The sequence below is a fragment of the Epinephelus fuscoguttatus genome, linkage group LG5 (genome assembly GCF_011397635.1).
Source record: "Epinephelus fuscoguttatus linkage group LG5, E.fuscoguttatus.final_Chr_v1".
Taxonomy (NCBI): domain Eukaryota; kingdom Metazoa; phylum Chordata; class Actinopteri; order Perciformes; family Serranidae; genus Epinephelus; species Epinephelus fuscoguttatus.
Genome location: NC_064756.1, coordinates 8,085,193 through 8,109,962, shown reverse-complemented (window position 1 = coordinate 8,109,962; position 24,770 = coordinate 8,085,193). Strand labels below are relative to the sequence as shown.

The following is a 24,770-nucleotide window of genomic DNA, read 5'->3' as shown; positions in this document are numbered from 1 at the left end:
AGGGCTGAATGTGTGTGTTTGTGTGTGTGTCTGTGTGTCACTGTGGGACTACATTAAAAAAGCAAGTAGGGCTGCAAACAAACAATCATTTTCATGACTGATTAACCTGCAATTATTTTCTTAATTAATCAATGAATCACTTTGTCTTTAAAATGTCAGACAAGTGAAAAATGCTCGTTATAATTTCCCACAGCCTGAGGAGATATATTGCACTGCTTTTTTTTAATTTGACCAACAGTCTAGAGACAAAAAAAGAGACAAACGGTCACAAAAGATGGAACCAACAAATATTTCTATCGATCAACTTATTGTTGCCACAATAATAGCTTCTGTACTGCTGGGATAAATGATATTGATATACAAGGCTAACTTAACATCTTTTGTGTCAAGAATGTCTTTTTTCCTCTTATGCATGAATTAGGTTGCAAAATTCTAGTGAGATTCAAGGAAGAATTGACAAAAACTATGGGAATAAAATAGAAATAAAGGGAGTACTTGTTCAGGATTTACTTCCTATGTCCTACGTGGACATAATCCATTAATTTAAGTAATACATTAATTTATCAAACACATACGATGCAAAATGTGCAATGTGTTGAGTTGGCAGGCTTGCAAGTTATTTCATGGGGAAAGGCACTTTGAAAATTTGTTGATGGTGTGAGCTGTGTGCAAACTATGGTTTAAAGCAGGGGTTTCAAACATATGGCCCATGGACCAGAGTGGGCCCGCCAAAGGGTCCAATCCAGCCCACTAGATGACCAGACTGAGGATGCATTCACACTGGCGCTACTTGGTCCGCTTTAAACAAACCCTGGTCCGCTTCCACGGATAGTTCAGTTCTTTTGGTGTGGTGTGAACGCTCATTCGAACTCTGGTGCAGACCAAACAAGGGAACCCTGGTCCACTTCAAAACTGGGGGTCTTGGTTCACTTGTAAGTGAAACCTGGCGCGGTTCGCTTACAGTTGGAAATGCAAACAGACTATCCAGCGGACCAAAGAGAGGTAGTGAACCAAAGAGAGGAAGTGACATAGAGCGCAGTACATTCTGGGTAGAAAAATGTAGTGAGGAGGTGCAGGTGCTTATTGATATATGGTCAGAGGACTATATATTGCAGTTGCTTGTGGCCAATCAATGAGCCGGGTTTTCTTCTTCCTCATGCTTTTTTTTCTTGCTGGTCAGTGGTCGTATCAGGCAACACCACCCCCAAATGAGCAGCTGTTGTAACTGTGTGACGCTGTCCAGGCGGTTTGGTCCGCTTTAAAAAGTGCCCTGTGATAGTGAACTGAAGCAAATGAAGGTGTGACATTTTTTGGCATTCCCCACCCAACTGAACCGAGTCCCCCGGACTATCCTGGTGTGAATGCGCCCTAAGAGGTGCCAGGTTTAGGCAACTATGTGTTACGAGAACAAGAAATATGAGAACTTATAGTACTGTGTCCATGATCTTAGATCTTAGGTGGATCCGGCCCATCTAAGATCAAACTGGGCTGTATGTGGCCCATAAAGTAAAATGAGTTTGACACCCTTGGTTTAAAGGGAAGAACTCTTTTAAAATTGACATTTTACAATAAAGAATAAATGGAAATAGATTAACAAAAACTTCTCTTACTGTGTTTGTTGTTTACCAATGCACCAAAGCAAACACGTGATGTCAGAATGCACTGTGCATGCTGAGGGGTTTATTTATACTAAATTACTATTGGATGGGATGCTGGGAAATTATCTGTTCATGTGCTGAGAGAGTGTTCTGCTGAGTGCATTGCTACGGTTCAATTTTCACCAAAACATGACAGAAGACCGAGTATTGCTTTGTGTGTATTGTTCCCAAAAATACGTTCACTAAAAAAAGGTATGAATTTTATACTGACATTGTGAAGAATTCCTAAAATCTCCAAGCTTAACGTCCTTTGGAAATTTTCTGGAAATTTGCAGAAAAATCTCTGACTCTATGTGTGTATAAATATTTGTTGTTAGTTTCAAAAAATGTTCAGTCACCTTAAAGTACCGGGCCTCTCTACAGTACTCATCGATCCCCTCTCCTCCCCTAAAAGCCCTAATCTTCACCAGAGATAACACAAAGAGACAGGTGATGGAAGACATGTCAGGAACACGTCCAGTCAATCCTCACACTTCTCCATCAGACACCAGGGGCCACTGATAGGAGCCAGCTGCAGATGGGCCTCAGGTCTGATGTCTGCGGTGAATGTGCTGAGTAGCTGAGAGGGGGGTGCTTATGGCCTGGTGTGTGTGTGTGTGTGGGGAAAGATTTACTGTCCCACTTACCAACTCTTAAGTGCCTTTCTTTATTGTGAATGTCAAACAGGGACAGTGCATGAATCAATCAGTGAGGGAAGGAGGGAGTGATGTGTGTGAGAGCTTGTATGATAATCTGCCACTTTAAATCGAGGTTAAGTCTCACAAGTGTCACCGTCTTACCCTTGCCAATGAGCACGCCGATTTTAGAGTCCAGCAGGCGCTCTGCTCGGCCGCAGTTGCGCGTCACCAGCTTGAGGACTGGCAGGAAAGGGCGAACGTCGCACAGCCTGCGGGTTTCATCTTCCAGTTCTTCGTGCACCGCTGCCTGGTTGACACACTCGAACATGTGGCTCTCCATCTCGCCCAGGGAGGGAAACAGTGGGAACGACTGAGCCTGCTTCCATAAGAGCTGGGAGGTAGAAGAAAATTGGGGTTTCACTTAAGTGCGTCTGCACTAAAAAGCCACAGGGAGTTTTTTTACTGTCTCCATTAATCTAAATGAAAAAAAGCCTACTTAGATTAACTGGAATACACAGAACTCTTGGTTTTGGCTTGATGGCCATGCATATATGAGATGATGATTTAGCAAAGCGTATAGCATCTTCTTCGCCCATGAAATAGTTAAACCATGAACACGCTGAGCAGTAAAACTAATTAATTTTTAACCAATGCCTCAAAGCTAATAAGAACAACACAGCATAATGATGTAATATATTGACATGAGTGTATGTTTCATGATCAGGAACAAACATGACTCACGGCAACATGACACAGCCAATCAGGATGTGAATAATAGGTGCCACTAGCCAATCCTGGCATGATTCACGTCCCTGTGCAGCCACAGCATGATCACAGGGTTGAGTGTCAGGTTCAGAGTGTTTGTCTGAGGTTATGGAGCTCTGCTGTAGCACACTGGAACAGGACACATTTGCCCTCCCAACAAATATTTTCTTCTCCAGGAACACTCGTGATTTTATGTCACGTTGAACACAACTCTCATCAAACCACATGCAAAATGCATATGGAATTTGATTATTAGGTGTTCTTACAAATTAATTAACCTGATTTAGATAATAATCGCCACGACATTAGTGACAGTTTTTCAAACAGCAGTCTTAGGTTGTTATAAACGGAGAATGGAGATTTTCCGATGATAACTGCCAGCTCCACAAAACGTTTTTTAATAGTCTATTTTCTAGGAAATCTGATCTTGTCTTTATCACTATGAATGAAACACAGTCCTTCATAAGCCTCTTGGCTTCTCGATAACTGATAAGGAGTTTGGTATTAAGCTGTCTGCCTGCATACGCCTCCTGGCCTCCTCACATCTGTCCCCTTCTTTCATTCATGAGAACAGCCTCAAAGGACTCTCCTCTTCCTGTCCTCTCCTCCTTCCCTGCGTCACTGTTAGATAATTTGTCAGAGCTTTCACTGATTCTGTACATGCTTCCCTCAGGGAGTGAAAATCCCTCACATGAGCGCCAACAGATGTCTTTTATGCCTTTATGCATACATACATTTAGTCCGACTAACTTAAAGGCCTGGACGTGGCCAGAAATCTCCCTCATCGTACGGTTTCTTGGAATGTCAGACAAAGTGAAATCAGTCTGTATCTATGGTCACGTTACGGGGCTGATGAAGCCAGAAGTGATTTCTAGAAAATGTCAGGCAGACGTTATGTACACACACACACACACACACACACTGACTGACTTGTTTCTTTGCTATTCAGAACAACCTCCGCAGGCTTTATTTAACAGTGCCTGTCTGGAGAAAACATGTTTGCGGCCGTGTATCAATGCAGCTCATGTTTTCTTACATCAATCGAAACATAAAGGAATGCTAAACGCCGGCCAAGATAACACTGTAGACTGACTAACATCATTTTTAATCATTTTAACTGATTCAACTCAAAGTTTTTGAGGCTGTTGTGATGAAATACATTATATCATAATGTAAATTGTAATAAAAACAACTTTCAATACACTGCATTAAAAGAAAAACACCACCAAAACGTTCAGTCTCATGTTAAGTAGTTACTGCAGGGCTATAGTATTTCACTGCCTTGCATCACACAGGTGTTTCCATTTTTCTGGCCACTTTGTGTAGTTGAAATCAATACCTAAGTCACGCCACATCACAGCGGGGGCCATTACCCCGACACATACACAGTAAGATGATCATTTCAGACACCTTCACACACAAACACAAACTTTTACATACTTTACAAACACGGTAAGTCATTTCCTTCACAACTTCTCAAAGACCCATCGAGTCTGTGACTTCTGACCTCTGCTCCACTAAACAAACTGTGTCAGGAGCTATTTGCATGCTGAGAGTAATCGCTACTTGCAAACGAAAAACACCCAGCCAGCCGCAACAGCCGCCTCTGTCAAAACAGGTATTAGATAATGTCTAAGTGACCAGCTGTGTGACTATGTGTGTGTGTGTACTTGTAAATATCTGTGTGGGCTGCAGATTGTGTTTGTCCTTTATTAGTCAATTAAACAATAGGCCAAGAGGCATGTGAGGACAATAACATAACGCCAGGATACACAATTTTAATTTTAATCTCTATGAAGTGTGTCGAATGTTGATTTCATTAGAGTCTATTAATTATCTGTAGCAACATATGGCTGATGTCACCCAGCCTAGTAGTACCGCTCACCAGTTTGATGTGCTGAATGGTGGCCTCGCGTGGAACGTCCATCTGGATGTAGATACCAGTGGGCAGCAGAAAGTCCACAGTGATCTGGTCCAGAGCGTGGCCGGCCAGGGGCGAGTGGGCCGCCCATATGTCCAGGAGGTCTGTCATGGCAGGAGGCATGGCAAGGGGCACCACACGCCACCTCAACCATAAGGACCTGGAGGGAGAGAGGAGAGAAACAAACCACACATTTTAGACTCAGATTTACAGTTTTAGAGGAAAACTTCAACCGCGAAATCACTCACTGCATGTTACCTTAAATTTGTCAAGACAGCTTTGTTACTCTCAATGCCTCTATAGTGAACGGAGAATCCAAAAAAAGGCGAACATTCTTCATGAATTCAAGTCATTGGGGGCCGCGTTTAACAGCAAAACTACATCAAAACATCCATTTACCAGCTTTCACACAACTCGTGCAGTATAATTTGAATCTCATTTCTCCAGTCGTGTGCTCAGCACCTCCCAAATTTTCCTAAAATGTCACACTATAAAACACTTCTGCCTACGAGCAGCATTCCTGAGCACACTGAGCACATGACTGGACAAATGAGACTTTTGAGATTTTACGGCTGGAGTTTGTAAAAGGATGTTCTGATATAGTTTTGCTGTTGTTTAACGCTGTTTCCGCTTACTTCACATCATGAAGATTGTTTGCATTTTTTGGATTGTTCGTTCACTGTGGAGGGATGTGAGAAAAACAAAGTCTTCGTCACAAATTCAAGGTAACAAGTGGAGGGAAATTTGTATACAAATAGTCATTTTGTGAGTGAAGTTAGTTTTGAAAAAATATTTATTTCCCATCTACTGAGATTTATTCGTGATTCTTATGATTAAAGAGTTCTGGGATAAGGACAAACCAGCCTTTAAAAACTTTGTGCCAGCGGAGACTGTTAGGTGGGGTTACACAACTGACAACATATCAATTTCAGAACAAACAGAAAGCATCAGTTAGAAAATGATATCATAATTCACAATAAACAGCCTAGAGACAAACACGTTATGATAACACTTCCCTGGAAACAGCTCAGGGTGGTATTCCTGAAAGCCATTAGGCTGTTCCTCAAAGCAAACTCAGTTGTTTGGACTGATAGGAGTGTGGTTTAAACACTTAAGATAGCTGTGAGTTTAAGTCACGGAGCTTACAAGATGTCAAATCCAGATCACATCAATTCAAAAAATACAAATAGTTTGAAGCAAGTAGCAAACATTTTTAAAGGCTTTTCAAGCTCAAAAACACTGTTCATCTTGTGATGCTTGGCCGCTGCTGTCAGTCACAGTCCAGTGATCAAACCACCACTGTGCTGATCTTTTTCTTTTTTTTTTTTCCACCCACATCCGGGCTCGTATCTATTAACTTTTTCATTAACAGCAAGTTGACAGGCGCAAATGATTCAGTGTCACAGTGTCCCTGTGGGGGCAGCCCTGTGCTGAGTCTGGTAGGAGGCCAGTGGCTTTAACTTGGGCGAGGGCCAGTGCTCAGAGGAATGCCCACTAAGCAAACAGAACAAAAGGTCAGCCTGCTCTCCCCTCATCGGACAATCTGGTCCCCCTGGCAGAGAACACTCACACACAAAGAAAACACTCACACTTATAGATGGATAATGCATGCATAAAAGTGCACATAAATACATACGCACCATGTACACTGTCCCTAACACACACACACACACACAAAACATAGAGCGGCTGCTGCTAAGGTAATTATCAAGTAAGGCAGGAGGGGGTTGGCCCGCTACAGTTCCTCTGTATGTGCTCAACAGCACTCGCTGAGAAAGGCTATTTCTGTCTGCCAAAAGAGACATGCAGAAGACTCAAAATTCAGTGCATGCAATGTATCAGCGTTAATATGCATTTCAAGGACAAATAACAAGCGCACACACTGGGACACATAAACACATGCATGTTAAGTGCAGGGAGCTCCACTGAGCTGCAGTAAGTGGCTTCCCAGCTGCTGGTATAAAACAGCCCACAGCCTGGTTTCCATTTGGGCTCGTGCCTCAACCACAGCTGTACCGTCACACCACTTCCACCTGCCTTTTTTTTCTCATTCCCTAGTCCTCAAGTGGCCTAGTACATTAACTCTTCCACTAGGCCGTGGGTCCATCTCCATTTCGTCTCGATCCGCCCATTAAAACTGACAGCCCTGATTGCCTCTAATGGTCTTTCCCCTCTAAGTTAAGTGCCCGAGCAACCAGCAGATGAGCCGCTGTTATGCCACGTGCCCGAGGACGCTGCAATATCTGCTGTGCATTTGGAGCCACGATCCCAGACACTTAACATTATCAGCCATGCAAATGGAAACAATCTTGTGCGTGTGTGTTTCTGTGTGTGTGTTTCTGTGCGCTGTTCAAACAGTTTGAACATCTGTTAAAGGGACTTTGCAGTTCTGACGCAGGCCTAATCAGTTACACAACATATTACACTACACAGGAATGAATAAAAAACTTCTACATACAGACAGACAATGCTGAACTTCAGGACACAGAGACACAATACATAAAAACAACACAAGGAACCAGTCAGAGGACAGACGATGGCGGGCTTGAAATGTCACAAAGGTGCACGGTTACACACATGAAAAGTAACATGACACGCAGCGTGTCTGTCTGACGCATTGACAACACTGGCACTCTGTGATGGATGATCAAGTCCATCTGCACATAAACACTTGTCTCATTAAATATGGCTGACGTTTTCACACCAGACAGCTTGAGCAGTGTTTCATCCTGCTGCGATGCCGACACACTCGGCCTCTGTCTCTACCTCTCTCTTTCGCGCACACACACACACACACACACACACACACAGGGTATAGTATACACAGGTGAGCAGGGTTATTGAGGATGTGGTGGCAGACAGCCAGAGGTCTGCTGCAAGGTCAGGTTTCAGCGGGTGGATCAGAAGAGAACAAGTGGGTTTGCAAGATCAGGGAGAAAGAGAGTGTTTCATGTGACAACAAACACAAGAGCCTGAAGGGATCCGTCCAGTTAGCCAGCATTAGCACGAGTAAACATCGTACCAGTATGGAGCCTCCAGTCCATAGCTCCCGGGAGCACTTTGATGACTATTTGTGTTTGAATTTGCAGAAATATGACCCCGCATAAATGTGCTTTGCCTGTTTTCTGTGCAAACGAAGGCAGATCTTGTGTTTATGTAACAAGTAGAGAAACAACTGTAATTCAATGCTTTAATTGCAATTTTGAGTCTAAATTTTCGTCATGGAGGAGGTTCATTTCTTGTTCCAAATGCGCCCTCGCCTCTTTCCTTTCATAAACTCAAATACAGCTGCCTGGGATGAAAGCTGGCATCAGTTCACATCTTTGAATCTCTGTGTCTGATTAACTATCTGTAAATGCACTTGAAAGGGGTGTGTCGGTGAATCAAAGGAGAGCTGACAGATTAGAATGAAGAATACCTGAGAGGCAAACTGGTTTGGTTTGGTTAAAATGGTATTTACTTCCAAAAATAGACAAGAACAAAACAACATAACGTCCAATATAAACACACTGCAGCCAAGACAGCTACAAAATCAAAGCTCCAATAAAACAGAGGAGGCAAATCGCTGCTTGTCAGGGAAGTAGTTCCTCTGAGCCAGCGACAGTGACATGTTGTGAAGGCTTCCATGCCCAGATGCATTTATGGTTATTTAAACACTGGTGTTACTCAGCAATCTCTTTCTAAAGCTCCCTCTGTCTGACAGTAAGAGGCCTGTGAGGCTCTCCACAATGGAGTGTGTGTCCACGCGTCTCTGTGCGCGACTGATTGAAAAAAGAAGGGCTAACATAAATACTGTGTGTGTGTGTGTGTGTGTGTGTATGAAAGGTCATGTCTGGTGATTAAGGGTCCTGTGACACATCTTCTTCCACACTGTGCTAAAAATAAAGTTCACAAAGAGGATCTAAAACCTCTTCACCTCCCCACTACAAACAATGTCCTCCTGTAAATGAGTATGGAGACGTACACACAGGCAATACTCAGACTGTCTGAGTCAGCGTTTCCACCTCTGGGCGAGCACAGTGAGAGTGTGTCAGTATGTGTGCAGGTGTAGGTGGGATGGTGTGTGCTTAAGTTTCTTTAAAAAGAGAGAAGGCTCCTACGGCTCCGTCCAGCTCAACTTTCTGTATAAAAACAAATTTGTTTTTTGGATTCTCAGAACCAAACTCTTCAGTGTATTTGTGTTGAAATTATTCAATTCGATTAATTGTCATTTAACGAAAAACATGTGCCAAAGATTCTCTGGTTACATTTTACATTGAGGATTTGTTACTTTTCTCACGGCTGCAAGCAACGATTATTTTCACTGTTGATCAATCTGTGGATTATTTTCTTGATTAATCGATTGGCTGTTTGGTCTATAAAATGTCAGAAAATGGTGCAAAATGTCAATCATTGTTTCCCAAAGCCCAAGATAACATCCTTAAATGTCTTGTTTTGTCCACAACCCTAAAATATATTCAGTTTTACCATTATAGAGGAGTTAACAAACCAGAAAATATTCACATTTAAGAATCTGGAATCAGAAAAATTGGACACTTTTTTCTTAAAAAATTACTCATACTGATTAATTGATCATTGAACAGGGCACTGTGGAAGTTAGCATCACTGTGGTCCCTCAAAATAAAGCCAAAGGGATTTCTTTCTTTTTTTTTTTTTGGTAAAGGAATTTTTTGGGCATTTTGCCTTTATTGGACAGGACAGCCAAGGGTGAAAGGGGGAGGGAGAGAGAGAGGGTATGACATGCAGCAAAGGGCCACAGGCTGGACTCAACAGCCTTGTACATGGGGCGCCTGCTATCCACTAAGCCACGACGCAATTTTTTTCATACTTTTTGAAGCATAAATGCAATCACCAGAAGTAAAAAGCTAACATTAGGCTATAAACACACTACACCACGTTAAGGTTAGGGCCCGACCAATACGGACTTTTTGGGGCCGATGCTGATTCCGATATTATGGAATAAAAAAATCTGATAACCGATATATCAGCCGATTAAATTTTTATGTTTTTCAATTTAAACCCCCCCGAAATACCTGCTTTTGATGGCTTAAATATAGTTCAAACACTCGTTACAAAGATAAAAATTGAAGGAAGAACATTTTACTATTTTCAAATACTTTTATTATCAGAAATTGTGTGGAATAAGCACCATATGAACAATTTGAACACAAAATAAATCAAAAATATGATGTGCAAAAAGGCAGTAAACCTCTGGGAAATAAAATAATCATGTAAAGTCTATATGAATTAAGACATTCACATGTATGTTCACAGTACCAGAGTTGTTCTTATTATTGCCACTTTAACAGAGGTAGGTTTAACACCATATTCCCTGCATTTTAATAGTGATGAAAATATGAGTGTTAACATCGGTGTCAATCAGCCAACTTTTGGCCAATTGCTGATTATTCTCTAATGGCTATAATCGGCCGATTAATGGCCCTAGTTCAGGTTACTTCACTGTTGCCATTACAAGGCTGTAAAGCAGTGTTCAGCGTGATGACGTTCTGCACTCTCATTTAGCCACTTGTTAGCAACAAAGTTTTTAAAGAAACATAAAGCCTTCAAAGTTCAAAAGTGGGGTTATGCTGATGTATTTTGTAGAACCACACGTGAAAATATCTGACGCTTGTGTTAACCACAGAGCTTATTTCAGGTACCTAACCAAAAACCCATTCAAAAACCTGTTGACTTTGACACATGGGAACCATAGGTGCTAAAATGCGAACTCATTTCCTTGTGTTAGGACTCACTCCCTCAACACTCCAGGACGCCAAAACTGAAACTACATCGCTTTAAACCATTGTCAAATGAAAGAAACAGTTGCAGTCTAACTTCTATTATCACATGATATTGCATTGTATCAATCTATACATGTATCCTGTTTCACTTTCAGCCACTGACCGCAATGAAACAGACTGAAACAAACTGTTCACAGCTGAAACACAACAAAGCTGGATGCTACCGTGCTGCACCCTCACAGTCTTTGGAGTACATGCTTTACTCACAAGAATCAAGGCCAGACACTGACATTTATCCCAGTAACCGCACATGCTCCATTCATTAAAGCAATATTTTCCTTTTCATCAGTGTTTAGTAAAAACCACAGCACAGAGGCTACCTCAGGTAACTCCTCTACTTGGGACAGTGTGATGTGTCAGCACGGCGGAGATGAATGAACAGTGCTTGTAGCCTTGTGCACAATATACTCAGTGTGTTAAAATCTGGCTGAATATTAGTGAGTGTTGGCATCTGTGTGTAGGTTAACAGGAAAGCTGTTAAGCTCAACAGTGTGTGTTTGTCTGGGTGGTGTGTGGATAAGCAGTCAGCTGGGGTGTGTGTCTGTGTACTGTGGCTGGAGCATGTGTGTAACTGTACACTTACTGTATTTAGGAGTGGACGTAGATGGTGGTTGAAGACTGTAAACACACATTCAGGTATGACGGTCATTTTAACTCTGACACATCAGTGACTAGACATGTTTGTGTGTGTGAATATGTATTTGTACAAAGTGACTGCAGGGTGTTTACAAGTGCATACAAGGTGAATCCACTGTGAGAAATTCTGAGCCTCTCGCATGACTGATTTTCACATCTTTGCTGCGTCCTACAACTATTTCTTGCTTCAGTGCTTCAGTTCCTCCACAGAGATCAGTTTCAGCTGATGCTACTAATCGAATCATCATCTTAGCGCTGTTTCCAACAGGAAACAAAGGCGCGTCGTGCTCGGAACTTTTAATGAGGAAGTTGTCTTGAAACCAAATCCGCTGTAAAAATATTCTCACAGCCACTGAAGAACAAATTATCTCCGTGCATACTGTCTCTGAGAGGAAGTGTGAACGAAGTGATTGGGTGGGAGTATGTGTGAGTGAAGGCGCGCGTGTGTGTGTGTGTGTGTGTGTGTGTGTGTGTGTGTGTGTGTGGGTGTTGCAGTGTTTGTACAGTTTGTGTGTGTGTGAACGCAACCACATCCGGACAGCTAACAGTGCTCCATCCTACTAACCGCTTCCAGTGACACAGTGGCACATGCCCATTTCTCAGACAGGAAGCAATGACAGTAGACAGGAAATGAGTGACAAACAACAACAGGAGCAAAAGTCCCTCCGAGCCATTCATAAAAAGCTGATGAGCGTTGAATCACATGCTGAGCTGTTATTCTTACTCCAAAAGAGATATTTTTAATGCTGTTTACTGTGATCTATCCAAGCCAATATAATCTAATCAGCTGAGTCCAAAAAGATAAAATATCTTTGTATGGCTTGTATGCACAAAAAGTATGTTTATTTGATTTGATTTTATTGTCAGAAAAATAATCTGAAATGTGTCTTGCATCCCAGGACATAAACTGTTTCAAATATATACATACATACATACATACAAAACAACATTTGAATAAAACAACAACAGCGTACAAGAAACGCCACTAATCACATCAGATATTACAAAAATTGGATGCAGTGCAACTAATTAATCATTCCTGTTACATTCAGTGTTTAACCCAGTACACTGAAGCTACTTAGAAGCTATATGCTAGTGCTGTGTCTCAAATCGCGTACTTCTGTACACTTAGTATTTGAGTGCATAAGTGCGTTCAAACTGAGAAGTATGGAAAAATGCACTGGACACTTCTCGCCCTCAATGAGCACCATCTTGACTATGTAGCGGAAGGGGAGGGACCGCTTTCAAACAGGAAATGGTGGCCGAGGACTGTGCGACTGTTGCTGCATCGTGCAAATACATGTGTTTTTTGCGCTAAGCACCACTATGCTGTTGTTGGGTATAAGCCAGCAGTATGTTTATTGGGTTAATTTAGCAGTCTGTAATGATTTGGTACCGCGAACGGTAACGCGAATGTTAATGCTAGTTTGCTAACCAGCTAATTTGCGGTCGTCATTTCCGGTGAGTGCACAACGGCCGTGTTTGGTTTGAGACAACACTACCCTGTCGAAATTTGCGCAATACGCCAATAAGTACATAGTGCACATAGTATACTACAAGGAAGTGTACTAACGGAAGTATTTGATTTGGGACAATTTCAAGGAGGCTTGAATGGCAGGGCCTCTTCAATGAAACCTGCGTCAGCGGAGCTCGGCAGGATTTAGATAAATATGTAATTTATTTGGATCAATATCTCCAGGAGTTTTTATCATACCTCATAATTTACGCTTTCCAACGTGTCCTTTCCAAAGTGAGCCTTTTAAAGAATTTGATAAACCATAGAAGTTTTTAAATTAATCATTTACAGCAGTGATAGAGCGTGAAGTGCCACAAAAGTTTCATGTAGCCTACCTGTTTGTTTTTCCAAGTATAATCCAGAAACATATTCTCCCTAGACTCTGAAAATAGTGCTTACATTTGCTCAAATTATACAACAAAATTAGAGAGTGACAAATTTATCACAGTACCCTGAAACCCTCTAAGTCCCCTGAGGGTTAATGATGCACACCTGGGGACACTCCAATGTGCCTTCACTGAATGCTAGGAAGGACTCTTGCTTTGCCTCCATGGGATCCTTCCTTGGAAGGACTCGTCCTACCAAGGACGAATCCTTGACTTTGAGAAACATCTTCTGATTCATAACTTGACAGACTAAGGAACAAATAAGTTCTTCAGTCTGTTCAATCCAGCCTGTGGGACTCTAAATCTTCTGTGTGATAGCAAAAGCCAGGATGTAGTATTACCTGCCAGAAACAACATGCTTTTAGTACGTGGCTTGAAAACTGAATGTAAGAATTTGACCCACAGTCTTTGAGCAGATACGCAGCAGCCTAGCTTTACGCTTAACAGAGAGACAACTGTATCACGCATAGATTCCATACTGCATAACAATCTGTATTATTGATAGGAAAAACAATAACAGGATCTGTTTGTTTGCTCTGAATGACCTCAGTATTAAACACAATCAGTAGCACACACATTATCAGTGTGTCTTTGGAGATAGAGTCGAAATTCAACCAATCTTGTTCATTATGGCAGAATAAGGATTTACGCCTCCATCACACATTGAAAAATATGTTCATACTTAAAGTTAATTTTCAAGGGTGGTAGGACTGCACATAAAATGCATGTGAAAATGTGAGTGGACACAACTTTGCCCCGGGCGGCACAAATGAAGATGCATGTTTCAACTTGTGCAAAACGCTGGCGCTCATACTGTGGCCTTATGACTCCACTTCATGCAAATACAGAGATGGGCAACAGTAAAATGGAGAGACTAGAGGAAAACAACAGAAAGAACTGGAGTTCTGGTGAGTTTGGAGTCTCACACACACACGCACACTTATGAAGCACAGTCAGTGTGTATGCTACTACTATTATTAACCTGCAGCTAACATCTGTCCAGTAATACAAAAGCTTTCTGGAGAACAAAGTGAATAGATACTCCTTCCACCCTCTTTCTTTTCCTTCAGAAATGCTCTCCCGGTATGCCAGTTATCTCCATTTCAGGCTGACGGATGACTCTGTACAGATGGCCTGCTCAACCATGTCATCATTAGGTAGATGGCAGAGCGGAAGTTATTCAGTAATCCATTACTCATGGTGCAGGGGAACCTTTATTACTGTATGACATTCTGACGTTTTCACTGAGACAATTTGTGCTGAGCAAGTCCAAACTTCCCACTGCATTACAATTTAGATGCTTAGAACTCACCTGCAATCAGAGTCACAGTGATGTTAATCATATCCGACCCACAGCCTCTTTTTACATCACAGCCGAGAAAAGAAGATCCCAAATCATCATCAATCTCTTGTGACAACTGTGCACCGTCAAATCAAACTCACTCTATCCGTGACATCACAATGAGTCACTCTGCCAGATAGATTGTGACAATGCAAGCCTGCATTGTGACTATATCAGGTTTCAATGACATTAGGGGGGGGGGTCTAATGCGCACTCCTCGCCATCTATTTCTGCATCTGCATCTGGAGGACGAGGTCACTCAGTTGATGCGGCCGTCAGCTGAGTGAAGGAGGGATGGAGAGAGACAGACTGAGGGGCAGTTGGGACAGGAAGTGCAATGGGAATGGTGATTTTTATGTACCCCCCAGATTGCTGTTAAAACAATGCATAACTCCTCCAACAATACTCACTAGCGGCAATAAAGATGCACTGTATGTAGGTCTGTGTCATCACTGCAGCTGTGAGCACACATTTGATGAATTTACTGATAGAGACTAAAGACAAAGTCATATTATTCTGTGGATGTTTGATTTTGTTCGTTTATACAACTGCGTCATTGCCCTTGTGTCTCAACATGTCACATCAAACAATCAGATTGTATTGATGGAAGTGAAAGTGTGTAACTTTCCTACAACTTCCCTAAATGTATTTGCCCTATCGCCCCGAAGCTAATCTCTGTGGCTACCTGCCACGCAGCAGAAGTTGCGCCTTTCACTACTGATGGAAAACACCTGCAGCGACATCACTGACTGTCGTGTAAACACAGCACGCCTTCAACAGTACACTGAAATGCAGAAAACACAATCATTCACCACTTTCAAAAGGCGAAGAAAAGCGACATGCATTTTCAAAATCACTTGCCCAGTGACGATTTAAACTACTTAAACACCAAGCTCATTATGTACTAATCTTCCCATGTCCAAAACATGATCTCACAGGTTCCACTGAAAGGCAGCATGGGTTTGAACCTGCCTGGAACACACTGAAGAGTGTTATGCATGAGTGCAAGCTTGTGAGGTAACAGTAGAGTCATACCAAAGAGTATTATAAAGTAACCTAGCTCAAACTAATGTAGTGTAACACAACAGTCCTGGAACTGTTCAGTTTTTGTTGAAACAGTTTTACAGAGGTGATGATTCAACTGTATCGTCATTTTGGAGGTGTAGTTTGTGGTGCTGTTGAATCTAGGACTGCAGCTATCGATTCCTTTAGTAATCGAGTATTCTATCGATCATTCTGGCGATTAATCGGATTAGAAATACTGCGTGTTCCATTAAATTACTTTAGCTTTATTTAAGGGCAGTAATAATAGCAACAAATTTGTTCTTGCTCAGTTGAACATGGTGGAACCCTCTGCACAAAGCTGTCCAAAGTATAACTCTGCGACTTAAGAGTATCATTAATTGATATTTATTACTTGGCCTTCATAAATATCATACTTTAAGTTCCTTTGACTGGCTAGTTTTAGACTAATTCACTGTGGTCAAGGGGTGCCTTACACCTGCTGACCCCACTGACTGCAGTCCAAATTAATATACCTGCTGTACTCGATTTGTGCATTTAGGCTCCATTTTCAACTGTGTGAGTGTCTGAGAGTGATTGTGTGGGTGCATGTGTCAGTGAGTGTGTGAATGAGTGAGTGGATACAGTGTAGAGGCCTCGTGGCTTTTTAGTAATCGAATTATTCGAGTCACTTGAGGAATCGTCTCAGCCCTAGTTGAATCATATTGCATTAAACTGACAGAGGTTTCTGTTTTGTCCACTCCATTTCAATCATTGAGGGTAAGCTAAATGTACCTAATAAACTGGCAAGTGAATGCATATTTGCATGTCACAACAATGATGCAAATTAAAGTTAGGTAAATCATCGTATTAATGCAAAATACAGCCCTCTGAGAAGTGTGCCAGGCTTATGTCAATATTTGCAGCGGCCAAACAGTGAAATTACATTTGTCATGTGATGCCCTGCTGCCCAATAAGACTTTTTCCATAGAGTTACATGGCAACAGAGACATCTCTAAATCAGTGGATGCAATTTTTGAGCAACACTCACCCCGCTAAATGACTTGTTTCACTAGGGGGATTTGATCCATTCATTCCGATAACATTTGGAAAGTCTAAAGGTGCCACACGATTAATTGTTTCATCCCCATTTAGGTTAGCAGAGTGCTAAACCAGATGTAGCCTGCTTGGCCGGCGAAAGTCTCAGGTGCACTTGCTCTATGGAAAACATTAAAAAGGCACAAACGTCCAATGGAGCGGGTGCTACATCAAAGAAACTCTGCGTAAAAATCCTAAACGGGAGCTATTTGGTGTGTAGACAGTGTGAAAACAGTGCCGATCATTCAGGTGATTTTATATGTGGCAGTCGAACTTCTTCGGCTTCATGTGCCTCGGAGCAACTTTCCCCGCTTCCACACTGTATCCAGTTCTCTTCATACATCCGTGCAAAAGCCCTTTCAATCTAATCTTGCCATGAAGCCATCATGCTCATTGATTTGCAGCATTCCCAACTAGAAACATGGCAGGAACTCTACCTTGGTAACGGTACACCATCATCATGTGGATATGCTCTTGGCTGAAATGGTCACTTAGCCCTGCTGGTTTATCTGCATGGTGCTCCAGGCCTCAAGATGTGCTGATCAGAATTACAGGTCAAATTAGGGTACTCTTGTTTATGTGCATACTGTGCATTTAGGGCAAAGCAAGGCAGGTTTATAGCACATTTCATACATAATGCATCAGTCAAGTCACAATAGGTTATAAACTGGCAGCTGCTGAACTGCCAGACAGCAGTGAAATTATGCCTCAGTGTTACAAGACAACATTATGGGACAGTGCTGTATCAAGTGTGTGTTTTTAACTGAGCAATTCAAAGTAAGGTGAGGAGAGGGGAGGAATAGAGGGAGCAAAACAGGAGTGAATGTCTGGATGAGATAATAACTGTTGCATTAGTGGCCATGGTAACATGCCTCATGTCTTGTAAAGGATATCAACAAGCTCACACCTGGAGAAAATTACAAGACATTAAAATATTGCAAAATACAAGGAGCAAGTGTGATTATTAGCATCGAGAAGTCATAATCACATCGCTGATAATTAAAGACTAATTTGATATGATGTTGATGTTAATTGCTTTGCAGATAGTCTGCATAATAAAGATGGATTACGAGTTTATGTTATTAGCTTCCATCTCTGCGAGGATGGGCGGCTGAGAGGGAGTGTTGGGGGGGAGCACGTGTGCAAGTGTGATGTTTCACAGAGCCCGATTCACTTCACAGACACAAGACAAGTGAGGAGACACACACAGGCTACACACAGAGAGAAATATAAGCAGTGCCAGCGTGCATCTCTCCATGAGTCATCTGCAAGACTTCTAACACCTTCCTCGACGAGAAAGGGGATGAGAGGATGGCTGGAGAAGGAGTCTGTCATGGAGAAAGGGTGGATGGAAGCTAAAAAGAAAGTCAGGATGCAAATGAGAGACTGATAAGCCAGGTGAAGTATGAATGTGAGGTCATGATAATGTCACAAACTGAAGGGAAATAAAGAATAAAAGTTGAATACAGACAGGAAGAAAACAGACAGAGACATTTGTGATAGATGACGAGAGAGAAAGATAAGAGAAAGAAGGAGGGTGTGATACAATGTGTGACTGTAGTGCGCGGACCAAACTGGGCTGGATGTCCACAATAAGCCTCTGTTTTTGGCAAGTGTGTGTTCGTATGTGTACGTGCGTGCCAGCGAGGACAGTCCCGTGCCCTGCACAAACACTGCCCTTGTGTTGCCCTTGCACCCATCAACCCTCACAACCGACCCCCCCCCTTACAACATTTCTCTCTCTCTCTCTCACAGACACACACACATGCACACAAAGCCCTACCAGCTTGGCCTCACAGACTGATACACACACTGAGCTCCAGTAAAAACACTGAGGCTGGAGGGGGGGCAACAGGGTCACATGGCGCCGATCACACAGTGCCCCCCCCAACACACACACCCTACAATAAACAACCACCGTCACATGATTTACTGTATTTTGCAGAGTGAGATCTATAGCTCCAGGCGGCTTACTCACACCTTCAGTAGCTTCCGCACACACACATACACACCCACGGCCACAGGGGTCAGTGCCTGAGCACATGTAAATACTCTGCTCTTTTAGTCAAAGCGCTACTGATCAAAACCCACATAGTAAATATACACCAGCCGTCCTGACGGGAATGCAGCAATCATTCAAACATAGCTGACGTCTACCATACCTTTACTGAGAAGCTAAGAGCTATGCAAACTCTTATCACGGCCACATGTCATGATTCAAAGCAGGCTCAGATACACACAACACACTACAGGTACACGGTTAAAAAACCACGCATGCAAATTCTTCCTTGCTAATCTGATTCTGTGAAACAGGAAATGAAGACACTCAATGTACAGGCATACCGACACACACACACACACACACACACACACACACACTCACACTACAGGCACAAGGAAGACTTCCAGGAAAAAACACACATATGCAAAGTTTTCCTTGCAAGTTTTCCTAATTCTGTGAAACTGCAAAAGGGAAAATCAATGCACTGGAATATCCACACACACACATGCACGCATGCACACACGCACACACACAGTCCTCTTCTTTGCCTTGTATGCTCTTGGCGATGAATCAAAAGCAGACATGGGAATTTCTTGGAAACTTTTTTACAAAAATAAATCTGCTTCTTCTTCTATAAATATACATGAAGTCATCAAAACACAAGATCTTTTTTAAATACTGTATTATGGGCTACTTCCGTGTCTTTTCTCTAAAAGGACTATTTGAATAACTGGAGCACTGGGGGCAGAGCTCCACCCTCCTTTGCCTTGACATCTGATGATTGCAGATGATGTACATGCTGAGCGGGGGTGGCTGGTATGGTTCATTTGTCTTGTTTTGATGTTGAGTACAGGGTCGTGTACAAACAGCTGCTCTATGAGGGTGACAAAAGGATTAGGCTTTGTTCCATTTTACACAACAGCTCCTTTTTTTTTGAAAAGAACAGAAGAGGCCTTCCTTGGAAACTCTGACAAAGAGGAAACAATGACGAGCTATCATTAGAGAGTGAGCATGATGTGGACATGTTTTACTTTTTCTTGAGGTCAACGTTTTTCCATTGACAACAGTCAACATCTGATGACTACATTGATGTCTTCATGTCTTCACCAGTATGGGCATTTTAAGTCACTTCCATATATCTGTACTTGCATTAAATCATTATTGAGCACTCACAAAAACACCCAAGCAAAACTGCGGGTACGGGTTAGCTGAACTTTTTGCGCTGCACAGACAGATTAGCTATGAGTTGCAAGTTTAACGCTACATAGCTTGCACTGCACATTCATTTTATTTTGTATAAATACTTCTGAACATTCTGCCTGTTAGCAGAAGATCAAGAAATGTCTGTCTTTTTATATTTACTGATCAGCCACAACATCAAAACCACCAACAGGTGAAGTGAACAACATTGACCGTCTTGTTACAGTGCAACGTTCTGCAGGGAAACCTTTGGCCCTGACATACACATGGGCGCCATTTGACACTCACCACCCACCCAAACACTGCTGCAGACCAAGTACATCCCCCGTCATGGCAACCACACTCCCTGATGTCAGTGGCCGTACTAGAAGTACTGCTCAGGAAGGCTTGAGGAACGTGACAAAGCCCGCAAGGCATTGGCCTGGCCTCCAAATTCCCCAGCTCCCTAGTCGATCAAGCACCCATGGGACATGCTGGGATCCCACCTCACATTCCACATGACTCAAAGGATCTGCCACCAATGCCAGACAAAACAGACCACACCCATAAGCCTGTGTCCATGCCTTCACAGGTCAGAACCAAACTGACTTGGCTCTAGGGTACTGGCATGTGCCACAGACGCTCAATCAGAGTGGGATCTAAGGAATTTGGAGGGCAGGTCAACACCCTGAGCTCTTTGTCATGTTCTCAGGCCATTCCTGAGTAGTTTTTTCAGTGTGGCATGGCGCGTTGTCCTGCTGGAGGAGGGGCACTGCCATTGGGGAGTGCTGTAACAGTAACAGTTTTTGAGTGGGTGGTGCGTGTCAAGTTGCATCCGCATAAATGCCAGGACCCAAGGTTTCCCGGACAAACACTGAATCGCAATGAGATGATCAATGCTACTGACTTCACTTGTGGGTGGATTTAATGTTGTGGCTGATCATTATACACCCACAAGCCCCTGAAAGAAGTTCTTATTATATACATTTAATGAACACTGATGCCTGAGTGCTTGTGCCCATTCCTTATCCAAGAGTTGTCAGGATCTCAGTCTGCTCCTCCACCCTCCATCTCCCCCAACAAAACTGAGACGACCAACTTTAGCTTTGCCACTATTCTGCATAGAGGCGGTGTCATCATTTCCATCCACAACAGAAGAGACTAATAGGACAGTGTTTACAACAAGTTCAGCAAAAGAACAACAGAGCTGATTGAGAGGTTGTTTAAGGCCATTGCCAGAAGCACAACTCACTTCAAAGGGATTTGTCAAAAGCAGGAATTGATTTGAAGAAAATCCCATCTTGTCACACACAGCCACACAGCCTTCACAGGGCCGCAGCTGCCGACTACATCGTGAAAGAAACGGACAAAAATAACAGAGCTGTCTTGGATGTAGCGGGGATGGCTCCCACACACACTGCTGATTTTTCAGTATTGGTCTCCCAGCATCTTGCCAAACCGCCATTTATCTCCCTCATAAACAAAGGGCCACACATTGGCACTGAATGACACACACACACAAGCCTGGAAATGGGAGACATTTCTTGGCTCCGGCTGTCATCTCGCTATAGAGGTGACGGGGTTGCTGGGAACACTTAGCTGCGGTAAATGACACGCTGATGTCCGCCTCTCCAGTTTATACATCCATCCATCTGTCTGGGCTGCTCGACTCTACACACACACACACACACACACACACACACACACACACACACACACACTGCCCTGCCACAGCGTCCCTTTCCATTTAACTGTTAATATCACACTCACAAGCAAATGTCATCCACAAGAATCAATGACGAATACACAAATACATCTCTTGGTTCAGCCAAGAGAAAATGAAATGTAGTAATACAATGTAGCATGTTAGTAAACTGCTTTTCGTTACTCTCCATCTATTATTAGTTAACAGTAGCAGTGCATGTACTATTGTTTGGCTGAAAACATATGCCAGTCTAATTATACCAAAGGTCTATAATACCTCTGGATAATACCACCCAAACACACTCCTAAGAATGAGTCCAAGGGCAGGGCTTCCTAGGATTGTGTGAGTCTGAGTGTTTCAACACACTGCTAAATGTTAATGCTGAAAGCAAGAATGAACACTCAAGAGGTCAGTGCAGAGATTCCTCAATTGCCTTATCAGAAGCTATGTGATGATGGTGCAGCGCCATTAAGACTCCTTCTCCTCTGTGGTGATAATACGGCGGTGGCGGTGGGAAGATCACCGGAGACAGAACATTGGGTGAGTAATTGGATCAAGCCATTTTTCCACATTTGAGTAGGAGTGGAGGAAGGGGAAGACAAACAGAGAGCGCAAGTGGGAGACCTCTGTACTGATTATTGGTGGTTACTGGCCACCGGCACTGACTGACAGCAGGAAATGTGTTTTGTTTTTTTTTTTATGTTGACAGATGTCAAAGCTGCACCTGCACTGCTGCATTTATAAAACATTACAGTGGAGAGAAGGAGGAGGAAGTTAGGATGGTGTTTACTCTGAGAGTTCCTGCAGCTGGGACACATGCCATCGTGGTGAAGAACAGCAGGAAGTAAAAATATCTGCAAATCAGAGTCTGTTCTCTTTGCGTCTGTACTTCCGTAAGCTGGCCTTCATTCAGCAAAGATTATTTTTACTTTCGGTAAATCTGTTGATTATTAAAAAGAAAGTGTGAGGGCCCTTGGTCAGGACTTTTGGACTTTTCAGTTTGATCTGAACCAAATTTAGAGGTGTGAAATCTTCAATGCATTACAGTCAGAACCAAGCAACCGAAACATGGTCCAATGGTGGTCTCGGCCCGGATCAAACCAAAGCATGCTGTTTCTGGTATGAAGTCTCGGGACTGCTGTGAAACTGCGGCTACTTAGGGCGACAAAAAAGTTTATCTTGGGTGTGTCGGCACAATAGACAACCAAGAAAGGACAGTAAAGGAGACACCCGCACACTAATACAACATAGCCGGACAGCCACAAAAAGGTTCACAAGGCTGAGAGCAATGCAAAAAAGTCAATATCAACACTTTTTATTATTTTTTGCATTTTGAGCACCCTTCTTTTTGTGCACGGATGTTCTTAATAAATTGACTTTTTTGTTTTGCATTGATCTCAGCCTATAAACCTTTTTGGTGGCTGTTCAGCCCAGTTGTGTTATCTAGTAACATCTCCTCTGCTGTCGTTTCTGGTGTGAATTTTTTTTTTTTTTTTTTTTTTTTTTCAGATGTCTCAGACTTCCTGACCAATTACAGGAAGTTCTGTCAGGCTATTGTCAACTGATTAAGAATAGTGTAGCGCCTCAGACAGGTGACTGCGATCAGGGCGAGGAGAAATTTGCAGATATGTTGTCAAGTGGTCGTAAATGGACAGTGATGGTTTCAAGGATAACGCAACATAAAATGAGCCTCAGTGGCATTTAAGGAGAGGAATGTTGTAATGTCAATTGTTTTCAGTGAAAGAAGGGATACGAGGGAACAGGAGAGCCTGTCTACAAACCAATCAATGTCGAGTATAGGGAGATGCAGCTCCTGCAGGTGATGAGGCCGGGACAAAGGGATGTCATGTATAATTTTTAGCGCGCTCTCATAATTGCAACATGAAACCAAAAGTAACCGGCACAAATGTAAACGATGTAACAAAAATCCAAAACTTGGTTTGGACCTTAGTTCATACTCTCAGGTGTGAAGAGGCCTTTACAAAGATAAAAAAACTGCCATCACATAACTAAACACAAGTTGCTTGTTTAATCCAACCAATAGTCCCAGCCGCAAAAGCTATTCAGTTTACGATCAAATAAGTCTGTAAAACAAACAAACAAACAAAAAAAAAAACCATCAACTAATGAAATCATTGACTGATTGTTTGAGCTCTAGTTTGCCCCAGGAGGCTAAGAGGCAGGTGAGCATGTGGTGAGTGACGACAGGAAAAAAAAAAAGACGACTGTAGTGAACAAACTGTTCTACACTTCAAAAAGCAGCAGACTCACACACTCCACTTGCAAAAAATTGGGTCAGTAGTACTGAGAGCACCACAGTTAAGTACTTTAATGGTTAATTTTACACTGAGATTCATCCAATCACTTCATCTGCTCTAAAAAAAAAGAGGCCTGTTTATCAGCTCACTGGGCGACTACAGTACTGGAGAAGAGCATGTATTTATACCTGTATATATGTACACAAACAGTAGTACTGCACATTCCTTCCTGCAATCAGGACATACTGTTTCATAAACACCTCACAGTCTGTCTAGAGATGGCACAAGGTGCAATAAGGAAACGACTGCCAGGTGCAGCAATAACTCAAATCATATGGAGCACTTAAGGCTCTACACATGCTGACCAGAGCCAGGAGAGCTACAAAACACATAAGGAGGCAAAATGACGCTGATAATATTCATACAACGCCTCGCTAAAATGACACGACATAAACAACACAACCCATTATGTTATACTGTCCAGACGAGTTCCACAGTGATTTAGCCAGTTAGGAGGATCTAACACATCAAATCGATGCAGTGACAGTGTACTGAAGTGGTCTGACACGAAAATAAAGCATGCTGGCTGACTTCCACGCATTCCCCGCCTGTCAGGACGAGGCCTACTCTCCCAGATTCCAGCTAAGTCAGCGCTCCATTCCTCCTCTCCCACTTATACACAGAAACACAAACGCACACACACACGCACACAACAACAGCAGCACAGGTAAAGTAGGTCAAGATAATTACAAGATACAGCATGCTCACACACACACACACACAGGTTTTACCTGCTGTTGCCTAAAGTCTCTTATTTCCTGTGCCTCTGCTCCTCGCTGGGGGTGTCTGGATAGCGACTGGGACACTGCATCTGATGGATGAGA

General features: G+C 42.7%; 1 protein-coding gene across 1 annotated transcript in view; it reads right to left on the bottom strand.

Annotated features, from left to right (window-relative positions):
• pik3cb (phosphatidylinositol-4,5-bisphosphate 3-kinase, catalytic subunit beta) overlaps positions 1-24,770 on the bottom strand; it is a 69,492-nt gene that overhangs the window by 29,337 nt on the left and 15,385 nt on the right. The window contains exons 2-4 of the mRNA XM_049575477.1: positions 24,678-24,757; positions 4,926-5,121; positions 2,438-2,666 (exon numbers count right to left, since the gene is read on the bottom strand). Of these exons, the coding sequence (XP_049431434.1) occupies positions 2,438-2,666; positions 4,926-5,084 (388 nt within the window). The 5' untranslated portion in view covers positions 5,085-5,121; positions 24,678-24,757. The remainder of the gene's footprint in view (positions 1-2,437; positions 2,667-4,925; positions 5,122-24,677; positions 24,758-24,770) is intronic.